The sequence below is a fragment of the Otolemur garnettii genome, unplaced genomic scaffold (assembly GCF_000181295.1).
Source record: "Otolemur garnettii isolate 467f Iridium unplaced genomic scaffold, OtoGar3 scaffold00245, whole genome shotgun sequence".
Taxonomy (NCBI): Eukaryota; Metazoa; Chordata; class Mammalia; order Primates; family Galagidae; genus Otolemur; species Otolemur garnettii.
Window position 1 is genome coordinate 1,027,509 of NW_003852640.1, and position 12,086 is coordinate 1,039,594.

Consider the following 12,086-nt stretch of genomic DNA (forward strand, 5'->3'; position numbering starts at 1 on the left):
GAGCCAGGGGCTAGGCCTGCTGCATGCAGCCATCCCCCAGGAGGTGAGGGCAGACGGGCACAGTGTCCACCCTGGCCAGCCTCACACCACCTTCTTGCATTGAGGGGCTTGCACCACCTGGATTTTGTGGCTGGGTGGGAATGGCCACAGGAAGAGGCATGGGGTGCACTTCAGGCCATAAGCCATAGCCAGTACTACTGTGCTTCCCAGCAGGACTTCAGGGACAGGGTCCCAGCATCAAGTGAACAGGGCCAGGACAGCATGGTCAGCCTGTGAGAGCCCTGCCCTCTCAGGGCTGTGCAACGGCCAGCAGCAGCCACACAGCCTGGCCAGTGTGGAGGACATGGAAGGGAGTAAGTGAACGGGTGGCCAGAGGGTGGCCCAGGATCCAGGACATCTTGGGGAGCAGATGTGAATGTGGACCTCGTGGTAGCAGTGGAGGCAGAGCCGTGGGAGCCGTCCCCAGCACCCCCACCCCAGAAGACCGGATCCTCATCTGGGATCTCTGGGCAGCAAAGATGGGGGGACCAGGCAGAAGGCCCCCTGCGCTAGGCTGGGGCCCCCAGCAGGTCAGCCCCCAAGGACACCCCTAGTGCCACCAGCCTGCCTCAGAATGTGGGTGCCAGGCACTACCAAGTGGACTGCGAACCTTCTCTGAGCCCAGTTGGAGGGGCTGGACCTGTGGGGTGAGGCCTGGCCACCACCCCCAGACAAGGCTGAGAACCTGCTGAGAGCCCAGCTCTTTCTAGGTCAGGGCAGAAGGGCCTAGGAAGAATCCTGAGGACACCTGCACCCGGGGAGCCTGCCACTCCCGCTCCCTGCATTTCCCCACTAACTCTTCTCGAAAGCGCGGGACGTGGGACGCTCCTGTCCCCACGAGCCTGCCAGTCGTTCCTAGTCGGCGACTGTGGGGGTGGAGTGGGCGGGTGGAGAAGCTCCTGCCCGCCCGCCCCGCCTCGCCCTGCCCCGCCTCGCGCCCCCAGATGGAAGGCGGGATTGCCGCGGGGAGGGGCCTGCACGCCTTTAAAATTGCGAGGGGAGGCAGGCTAAGCGAGGGACAGCGCGCTGGTTGCGGAACCGAAGGGTGCAGGCAGGTGGGAACATGGACCGGGGAGGGGGCCACTGAAGGAAACCGAAATACTTGCCCGGGCCGAGGCCAGGGCCAGGGGGGGCGCAGGCAGGCGGTGAGGTCTGCCCGGCAGGTGTCCCACTAGAGCCCGGGCTGGGCTGGGGCATGAGGCCAGGCGCAGAGGGCTCGCCAGCCCGCGGCTTCCCGGCGGGTTGGGTGCGCCATCCTGGCAGCCCGCAGATCGGGTTCCTCCCAGTCTCTGTCCCTGGCATGGCTGGGATGGGGGGGCGTCTTTGCCTCTGGCATGGCTAGGGGAGCAGGCAGGTGGCCAGGCCATCAGGATGCCAGATTGAGAGGGCGGGGCAGCTGGAGGCAGCGTTGTTGGGGCTAGGGTGCATCCCTGGCTGGTGAGGGAGGGTGCTGTCCAGGGTGAGCGGTCACAGGAGGGTCACTCTGGTCATCTGGAGACCCTGGGGAGGCAGAGGTAGGAGAAGCCCTCCCCACCATTGGAGGTGGCGGGACTGCCACCCACCTGCCTGTGTTCTGAGCTTGTGTTAAGGTCTCTGACCGCTGGTGCAGGGTACACGTGGGTGAGGTCTTCCCACATGGGGCAGAGATCAAGGTTGCTGCCTCCCTATGTGGGCTCAGACAGCACCACCAGGATCTGTTCTGCTCTGGCTCCAGGCTAGAGGGGGGTCCTGTAGGCAGTGTGGTAACAGATCATGACACCCCACCCCCACCGGTCGCTGGGCACAGACCCAGCCTTCTCAGGAATGGACTCCCTCCACCTGTTGCCTAGGGACCGCCTGAGGCGGGGTCCTTGCCTTCCTTATACTCCTGGGAAATCTGTGGGGCCCAAGGGAACACTGACCCTTTGGCTTCTGTGACGCCTTGAGTTTTCCTCTGGTCTCCTGCCTTGAACTTCCTCTTCAACGCCCTGGCCCTGCCCTAGATGCCCTGCATTAGCTCCAGCTGTCTGTCTCCATCCTGTGGCTTTCCCAAGTCCCTGTGGAGACCCAAGCCACCCTCTTCGGACTTTCCTCTTGCCAGCCTGGGAAGGGGCAGGGCCCGAGAAGCACATAGCAGGCTCAAGGTTGCCACGGAAAGGACAGGGAGTGGCACAGCCATCCGCAGCCGGCACACTCACATGTGGCCTGCCTGCCCCACCTCCTCGCCTCTTTCCTGAGTCTTCCTTTGTTGAGGGCCCTAAGCCACTGTCCCCACACCCCTGCTTATGTTGGCTGTCTCACCCTGGCATTGCCTTCTCCACAGCAGCACAACCCATCTGGCCTGTGATGCTCTGACCTCCCTGAGCTTCTCTCATTTCCCTTCACCTGGCCCTCTTGCCAGAACCTAGCCTGGGCTGGATGCCACCCTCCTGCATAGTCCTCTGGACTCCCAGGCCCTGTGGAGGGGGCCCTGGAGCAAGGTATGCTTGGCAAAGGGAACAGTGCCCAGGGGCAGTCACTGGTGCAGATGGGCACAACAGGACCCAGGCAGGGTTCCTGGAAGTGGAGCCTGAGACACAGGTCCCTGGGGAGTGGTCCCAGGATGGTCCCAGGAAGGGAAGTGAGGAGGCAGGGTAGGCAGCCCTGTATCCAGCATGGCCACACTATACTGTGCTCTTGAGCCCAGCCTCTTCCTAGGGAAGCCAAGCACATAAGAGAAGGCTCTGGGGACAGGTCCCCTGGGCACCCCTGGCCTCTCCCACTATCTGGATGCCTTCAACCCAGTGTACATCTTCTGGCTCAAGCTGGGGAGTGACCATACCCCCCTCTAAGCAGAACCGAGAAAGGCAGACCCACACATGTCCCACCCCCTCCTGGTGAAGTGTGCTGCCCTGCTGGGCAGGTGACTCCCCCCTGGCCCCACGTAGGTCTGGACAGGAGGGGCCAGAGCACTCTGGGAGCTGTAGTAGCCCTTGGCTCAGTGGGCCTAGCTGTGTCCTTTGGTGAAAACTTAACTTTATCCAGGGACCAGGATGTCAATACCCCTCAACCAAGAGCTGTAGTGTGGAGTCAAAGCCCCCATTGGGTCATTGGGAATGGTGGGTGGTTCATGGTCCCGTGTTGCCCACATCCTGGGACATAGCACTGTGGGAAAGCAGAGTACTTGGCCTCCTGGGTGATTGTGCCCCAGCCCGCAGGGGGCTCCTGGGAGCCAGCCCTTCCACAGCGCCTTCAGCACGTGGTCCCTACTCCCTGTTAGGCTGCTTTCTGGTGGCATGCAGTAGAGATGAGGGTCCCATCCAGCCAGTAACTTGCAGTGATCCCTTGTGTGTGTCCTACATGTCCTGTGTATCTTCTCCCTTGCCTGACACTGTCCCAAGTGCACACCCTTGGGAGAGCTGAACTGTACTCTGTGTCCTGACCCTGGGTGCTCCCCCCCAGCCTAGCGGCACTGGCCCTTCTAATCCTGGCACCAATGTCTGAGGCGATTCCCATAGGGGCTGGCAGAGGGGCCATCTGCCCACAGCCCTCTCCCCCTCCCCCCGGGGACTGAGTTCTATACCCCTGGAGGGTGTCTAGGCAGCACCTGTCCACCCCACTAGGTCCTGTGACATCAAGGGCCTATCCCACTACAAGACTATGGGGCACTGTAACCATCTGAGCCATGCTACCCCTACCATAGGGAAGACTAAAGCCCACCTCTTCTGCTGCCTGGTGGGGTCCCCTGCTGTCTGGTGTGGAGGCCATCCTGAGTGAGCAGGCTGCAGGGTGGCATGTGGGGCTCACAAGTTATAGAATGGCCCCTCAGGGGACCATCCTGGAAGAGGGCATGACAGGACCCCAGCACTTTCCATGGTTAGGGTTGCAGGTGCCCAGAGTACAGATGGGTGTGATGCCTATGGTGGCTGGACTTGAGGTTCCTGAACTCCAGGACAGCTGGGCTCCAGCTGCAGATTTCAGAAGCTAAGGGCAGGTGCAGGAGTCCTCTGACTTAGCGGGTGGAGGAAGCATAGCAGAAGTCCATCACCAGGGAGGAGTCAGAGGCAGGCGGTGGTCAGGCCCAAAATGTGTTTGTGGAGTTTGGCAGCTGGAGTTGGTGGCTGCCCCATCAGGAGCTGTGGGGTTGGGGATGAGGGGTAGATGTGGGGGTCTGACCCTTCTCCCAAGACCCTCTATGGGGTGGTGTGGGTTCCAACAAGAATGAGGGGGCTGGGGCTGAGGGTGTGAGGAAACGGCAAGCAAGCCTCTGCCTCCATCAGCACTCACTGCCTCCTCCCTGAGTGTCATCTTGCAGGAACACCAGCTGCATTGGGTTAGGACAAGCCCCATTCCTGCATGGTCTCGTTTTACCTATACCTGCAGAGCACAGGTGCTGGGTGGACCAGAAGGAGGTGGTGGGTATGGCCAGGAAAGAAGAGTACGCTGCTCAGCAGTCTTCAGAGGAGCAGCGTGTGGGGCCGGAAGACAGGATGGGTGGGTGAGGGGCCCTTGCCTGGCATGTGCACGACATCCACCAGGACTGGTACCTGCCTGCTGAGTCTGTGGCCCCCCACGACAGGATGTGGTTGTAGGGGTGCTACAGCCCAGAGGCCATGGTGGTGTGGTGGGCTAAGGGAGATTTCAGATCAAGTGTTCAGAGGGGACACAGGGCCAGGCTGAAGTAGGACACCTGCCAGGCTCAGGCAGGTCAGAGGGCAGGTGTCTTGTGAGAGTCCCAAGGGGAGTTGGTGAGGGAGAGGGAGCTGGGGGGCTGGTGCCCCTATATTTGAAGGCAGAGGCTTCCTAGTATGGGTAGAAGGTATTGAGAGGTTTCTGGATTGGGGCAGGTGGGCACAGGGCAGAGCCTCTGGGGAAGTGAAGGGGGTGGGCAGAGGTAGGGAGACTGCTGCCCAAGCTGCGGGTGGGCTTGTGGGTAGAGCTGCAGCCTTTCTGGGGGCATGGCTAAGGACAGAGGGGCCCAGTGTCCTTGCACCAGCACCCTGGGGGCTATGACCAGCCACAAAAGACTGCCCTTGAGTCCTGAGGGGCCAGCCCCAGGCCCCTGAACTCACCCTGACCCTCTGTGTGCTCTGCACTCGGGGGTCCCTGGGTAGAGGGTGCTCATTCCCCAGGGTGGGGTTGCCTCTTGCGCAGCAGATTTGGCCTCCCAGGGAATGCTCTGGCCTTGGTCCCTGACTGAGCCTTTCTGTCCCCCACAGGACACACAGGTAGACCTCTGGCAAGTTCTACACGACAAGCTGTGTGTGATGAGTAGTCAAACTTCTCCTTGCAACATCCTGGTCTCTGACAGCATGCAGCAGGCTAGCATCCCTCAAACCATGGTGGCTATGCCAGGAGCCAGCAGCCCCTGCAGGCTGGAGGCCAAGGCATCTCCATCCTCCCAGGCCAGGGGCATAGCTGGGGTGTACATGGAGGCCTCAGGCCAGGTCCAGAGTTTCTACATGGCCATGAGGCAGGGCCATCTGCCTGCGGGGCTCGGGCTGGCTCTGCTGGAGGCCCAGGCAGCCACTGGAGGCCTCGTGGACCCTGTCCAGGGCCAGCTGCTCCCTGTGTCACAGGCTCTGCAGGAGGGCCTGGTGGGGCTGGAGCTAAGGGAGAAGCTGCTGGCTGCTGAGTGTGCAGTCACTGGCTACCCAGACCCCTATGGGGGTGAGAAACTGGCCCTCTTCCAGGCCATTGGGAAGGAGGTCGTGGACAGGGCCCTGGGCTGGAGTTGGTTAGAGGCCCAGTTGGCCACAGGGGGCCTGGTGGACCCTGCCCAGGGCGTACGAGTGGACCCTGAGACAGCCTGCCAGCAGGGCCTCCTGGATCGGGAGACGTGGCAGGGCCTGTTGGAGCTTGAGCCCAATGCTAGTGCCCCGGGTTTCCTCGACCCTAACACTCTGGAGTGGCTGACATACTGCAAGCTGCTGGAAAGGTGTGTGCAGGCCCCTGGCTTAGGGTTGACCCTGCTACCCATCAGGACCACATTCCACTCCCTGGGCAGGGCAGTGAGTGCTGCTGAGCTGCTAGAGGCAGGTGTCCTGGACAAGGAGGCCGTGCAGGGCCTGCAGGAGGGCAGGCTGGCTATGCAGGATGTGAGCAGGCGTGCTGAAGTGCGGCAGTACCTGGAGGGGACTGGCAGTGTGGCGGGGGTTGTCCTGCTGCCTGAAGGCTGCAAGAAGAGTTTTTTCCAGGCCATCTCTGAGCATCTGCTCCCAATGGGCACTGTACTCCCACTTTTGGAGGCTCAGGCTGCCACCTACACCCTGGTGAACCCAGCCACAGGCCAGCGGCTGTGGGTGGATGAGGCAGTTAGGGTGGGCCTGGTTGGCCCTGAACTCCATGAACAGCTCCTTGTGGCAGAGCAGGCTGTGACAGGGTACCATGATCCCTTCAGCATCTCCCGGATTCCCCTCTTCCAGGCCATGAAGAAGGGACTGGTGGACAGGCCGCTGGCACTGCGACTCCTGGATGCACAATTGGCCACAGGTGGCTTAGTATGTCCTACCCGCAGGCTTCGGCTGCCTCTGGGGGCCGCCCTGCACTTTGGCTGCCTGGACAAGGGTACTCAGCAATTGCTCTCACAGGCTGCTGGCTTCATGGACCCCAGCACGCACAGAAGCCTGCGCTATGAACAGCTGCTGGCCTGCTGTGTCACTGACCCTGAGACAGGGCTTGCCTTCCTACCCCTACCAGGGGGGCTTTGTGGAGAGACACCCCAGGGACCCCCATTCATTGAGGCCTACACTCGGCAAGCCTTGAGTGCAGCCATGACCACCATCTCTGTGGGGAAGGCCCAGGAACAGCCCGTGTCCCTCTGGGAGCTGCTTTTCTCTGAGGCAGTCCCTGTACAGCAGAGGGCAACACTAGCCTGGTGGCATCAGGAAGGCACCCTGTCAGTGGAGGAGCTGGCCACTGAGCTGAAATCTATCATCGAGCAAGCTGCAGCCACTGCCAGGGTCACCTTTGCTGGGCTGAGGGATGCCGTGACCCCAGGAGAGCTACTGAGTGCCAAGATCATTGACCAGGATGTGTATGAGCAGCTGGAACAAGGACAGACCACGGCCCAGGATGTGGGCAGCCTGGACTCAGTGCAGCGCTACCTGCAGGGTACAGGTTGCATTGCCGGCTTGCTGCTGCCGGGCTCCCAGGAGCGGCTCACTGTCTACGAGGCCCGTGGCAGGGGGCTGCTCAGGCCCGGCACTGCCCTCATCCTTCTTGAGGCACAGGCTGCCACTGGCTTCATCATGGACCCCAAGGAAAACAAGAGCCACTCTGTGGAGGAGGCACTGAAGGCTGGTGTCATCGGGCCCGACGTGTACATGAAGCTGCTGTCGGCAGAGCGTGCCGTCACCGGCTACACTGACCCCTACACCGGGGAGCAGATCTCCCTCTTCCAGGCCATGCAGCGGGACCTCATTGTGCGGGACCATGGCATCCGCCTGCTGGAGGCCCAGATCGCCACGGGCGGGGTTATCGACCCTGTGCACAGTCACCGCGTGCCCGTGGATGTGGCCTACCAGCGCGGCTACTTTGACCAGACACTGAACTCCATCCTCTTAGACCCCAGCGACGACACCAAGGGCTTCTTCGACCCCAACACACATGAGAACCTCACATACCTGCAGCTGCTGGAGCGCTGTGTGCACGACCCCGCGACAGGCTTGCACCTGCTGCCGCTGTCCGGTGCACAGCCCCAGCTTGTAGACAGCGCCACCCGGCAAGCCTTCCAGAACCTGTTGCTATCTGTGAAGTACGGGCGGTTCCAGGGGCAGAGGGTCTCTGCATGGGAGCTGGTCAACTCAGAGTACGTTAGTGAGGCCCAGAGGAGGCAGCTGCTGCGGCACTACCGGCTGGGCAGGGTCACGCAGGAGCAGGTCAAGCACCTGCTGGAGGCTGCTTCATGCAGGAGGGCGGACATCACTGTGCCCACACTGCGGGGCCATGTCACCGCCTATCAGCTCCTGGAGGCCCGTGTTATCAACCAGCAGCTCCTAGACCAAGTGCTGGCAGGGACAGTCAGCTCCGAGGCCCTCCTTCACCTGGACAGTGTACGCAAGTCCCTACACGGCTCGGGTGCTGTGGCCGGCGTGCTGTTGCAGCCTTCGAACCAACAGCTCAGCCTCTACCAGGCCATGCAGCGCCAGCTGCTGAGCCCCCGTGTGACCCTGGCTCTGCTGGAGGCTCAGGCGGCCACTGGAGCCATTGTAGACCCTCACAGTCTGGAGACTCTCTCAGTGGATGAGGCCGTGTGCAGAGGCGTGGTGGGGCCAGAGCTATACCACAGGCTGAGGTGGGCCGAGGGCTCTGTCACTGGCTTCAGAGACCCTTTCTCTGGGAAGCGGGTGTCCTTGTTCCAGGCCATGAGGAAGGGCCTTGTCCCTTTAGAGCAAGCCACCCGCCTCCTAGAGGCCCAGGTGGCCACAGGAGGGGTCATTGACCCCACAGGCCACCTACATCTCCCCATGCCAGTGGCCATTGAGCGTGGCTACATCGACCAAGAGACAGAGGTGGCTGTGTCCAGGGCCTCTGAGACCTTCCCCACACTGAATGGCCAGGGACATACCAGCTATGTCCAGCTCCTGGAGCAATGTGCTCAGGATGAGACCTCTGGCCTTTACCTCCTGCCCTTGCCAGAAAGTGCCCCCACCATCCCCACTGATAAGCAGATTGAGGAGGTCCTCCGGACCACTCCAGGCACGGCAGGCAGCTTGTCTCTCTGGGACCTGCTTGGCTCTCACCACTTCACTGAAGAACAGAGGAGGGGCTTCCTGGAGGACGTTCGGGAGGGGAGGACCACCACAGCCCAGCTGCATGAAACTGTGCAGAAGTGGGTGCGGGGGGCCGAGCTCTTCGCCCAGGCGCACATCACAGTGCCTGGCCCGTGGGGTGAGGTCCCCGCCACCTGGCTGCTGGACATGGGCATTATCACTCAGGAGACCTTGGAGGCACTGGTTCAAGGCACGCAGTTGTCTGTGGAGGTGGCCAAGCAGCCAGATGTGAAGGCTTGTCTGTGGGGCACAGGCTGTGTGGCAGGAGTGTTGCTGCAGCCCTCTGGGACCAAGGTCAGCATTGCCCAGGCCATGAAAGATGGCCTCCTGGCCGCGGGCCTGGGGCAGAGGCTTCTGGAGGCCCAGGTAGCATCTGGATCTCTTGTTGACCCTTTGACCAGCCAGAGACTGTCAGTGGAGGGGGCAATCAAGGCTGGCCTGGTGGGCAGGGAGCTGAGTGAGCGTCTCCGGCAGGCCGAGAGGGCTGTGGCCGGGTACACAGACCCCTACTCGGTGGGCCCCCTCTCTCTGTGGCAGGCTGTGGAGAAAGGGCTTGTGCCCGAGAGTGAGGGCTTTCCCCTCCTACAGGTGCAGCTGGCCACAGGGGGTGTGGTGGACCCTGTGCACAGGGTGCATCTGCCCCAGGCAGTGGCTTGCAGGCTTGGCCTCCTGGACGAGCAAACAGGCCAGACACTGACCACAACCGAGGCAGACAACAAGTTCTTCTTTGACCCCAACACACAAGACAAGGTGACATACCAGCAGCTCAAGGAGCTCTGCATGCTGGATGCTGAGACTGGCCTGTTTTTGCTGCCACTCCCCCAGGACACAGCGCTGCAAGTGGATGACCACACTGCGGTGGCCTTGAGGGCCATGAAGGTGCCCGTCAGCACAGGGAGGTTTCAAGGGTGCAGCGTGTCACTCTGGGACCTGCTGTGCTCTGAGTACATCAGCCCTGACAAGCGGCAGGAGCTGGCGGCCCTGTGCCGGTCTGGGAGGGCGGCAGCACTACGGCAGCTGGTCAGCGCAGTCACAGCTCTAGTGGAGGCTGCAGAGGGGCAGCCCCTCCCAGCCATCTTCACAGGGCTCCGGAAGAAGGTGTCAGCCCAGGATTTGTTCAGGTCCCAGCTGATCACCAAGAAGATGCTGGAGGAGCTGCAACAGGGAAAGAGGACTGTGCAGGAGGTCATGCAGATGGAGAGCGTGAGGCAGGCCCTGGAGGGGGGCAACTTCATCGCTGGGGTCCTCATCCAGGACACCAAGGAGAGGCTGAGCATCCCAGAGGCCCTGCGAAGGCACATCCTGCGGCCCGGCACGGCCCTGGTGCTGCTGGAGGCGCAGGCGGCCACTGGCTTCATCATCGACCCTGTGCAGAACCGGAAGCTGACTGTGGAGCAGGCATTCGAGGCAGGGATGTTTGACAGAGAAACCTATGCAAAGTTGCTGTCTGCCGAGCGCGCTGTCACCGGCTATACCGACCCCTACACCGGGGAGCAGATCTCCCTCTTCCAGGCCATGAAGAAGGACCTCATCGTGCGGGACCACGGCATGCGCCTGCTGGAGGCCCAGATCGCCACAGGTGGCATCATTGACCCTGTGCACAGCCACCGCGTGCCTGTGGATGTGGCCTACCAGCGCGGCTACTTCGACGAGGAGATGAACCGCGTCCTGGAAGACCCGAGCGACGACACCAAGGGCTTCTTCGACCCCAACACGCATGAGAACCTCACCTACCTGCAGCTGCTGGAGCGCTGCGTGGAAGACCCCAAGACGGGCCTGCACCTGCTACAAATTGTAAAGAAAGGAGAAACCTACATGTACATCGATGAGGCCATCAGGAACACTCTTCGATCCAGAACCATGGAGATGCATGTGGGGAGGTTTGCCCACCAGACAGTCTCTCTCTGGGATCTGCTGTCCTCATCGTATTTCACAGAGGAAAAGAGGCGCCAGCTCTTGCAGGACCACAGAGTCCAGGATGGGAGCCTGGAGGAATTATCAGAAGTCATTACCACAACCATCCAGGAGGCAGAAGAGCAGAGCCAAGCCCTCAAGGTGGCAGCCATCAGGGGGAGCACGACAGCCGCAGACTTAATCAGCACCGGAGTCCTAGACAAAACGACCCTGGAGGTGCTCTGCAGGGGTCACAGGGCTGGGGAGGCCCTCAGGCAGCTGGAGCATGTGAACATCTACCTGGAAGGCAGTGGCTGCATTGCTGGGGTGACCGTGCCCCCTACCCAGGAGGTGGTGAGCTTTTATGAGGCCAGCAGGAGAGGGTTCATTCCCATAGCATTTGCAGCCCAGCTTCTGGAGGCACAGGCTGCCACTGGGTCCCTAATGGACCCCTGCACCCAGCAGAGGCTGTCTGTGGATGAGGCTGTGGCTGCAGGACTGGTGGGTGAAGAGCTACAAGAAAGGCTCTTAGCTGCCGAGAAGGCTGCCACAGGCTATCACGACCCAAATTCAGGAGACACAATCCCGTTGTTCCAAGCTTTGGAAAGGAACCTGATCAAGAAGGCAGATGCCCTGAGGCTGCTGGAGGTACAGGTGGCCACTGGAGGCATCATCGACCCGCGAGTACACCACCGACTCCCACTACAGACAGCCTACAGACGTGAGTGTCTAAACCAGGATGTGTATGCGCTCGTGGCTGATCAGAAGCGCATGAAGAAAAGGTTCGTGGACCCCAACACACAAGAGAAGGTCACGTACCAGGAGTTGCAGGAGAGATGCCAGAGACAGGAAAACACAGGGTGGGCACTGTTCCCAGTGGTCAGGGACACAGAAGAGCTCCAGTACATCGATGAGGCCACAAGAAGAGCTCTCAAGGCAGAGCAGGTACAAGTGACTCTGGGCAGGTACAGAGGACGAAAGGTGACAGTCTGGGAGCTGCTCAACTCAGAATATGTGACAGAGGAAAAAAAGCTCGAGCTGGTCAGAATGTACAAAAGGGACACCACACGAGCACTACAGAAAGTTGTACAGGTGATCTTACACTTGATGCAGGAGCAGGAACAGAGGCAGAAGCGGCAGTGGTTTCGAGGCATAAGAAGGAATGTCACAGCCACAGAGCTACTCAGTGCAGACATCCTGACAAAAGACATGCTGGAAGGCCTGCAGAAGGGCACACTCACACCACGGGAGATTGTAAGAGATGACAGAGTGAGGAGCTACCTGCAGGGCACCAGCAGCATCGCGGGCGTCCTGGTGCCCTCCAAGGACGAGCCCGGCCGCCAGGAGAAGATGAGCATCTACCAGGCCATGTGGAAGGGCGTGCTGCGGCCCGGCACGGCCCTGGTGCTGCTGGAGGCGCAG

General features: G+C 61.2%; 1 protein-coding gene across 1 annotated transcript in view; it reads left to right on the forward strand.

The window, feature by feature from the left end:
* Positions 1-1,048: 1,048 nt before the first annotated feature.
* The window catches only part of LOC100964435 (epiplakin), a 25,796-nt gene continuing 14,758 nt past the window's right edge, over positions 1,049-12,086 (forward strand). The window contains exons 1-2 of the mRNA XM_012813029.2: positions 1,049-1,094; positions 5,217-12,080. Of these exons, the coding sequence (XP_012668483.1) occupies positions 5,265-12,080 (6,816 nt within the window). The 5' untranslated portion in view covers positions 1,049-1,094; positions 5,217-5,264. The remainder of the gene's footprint in view (positions 1,095-5,216; positions 12,081-12,086) is intronic.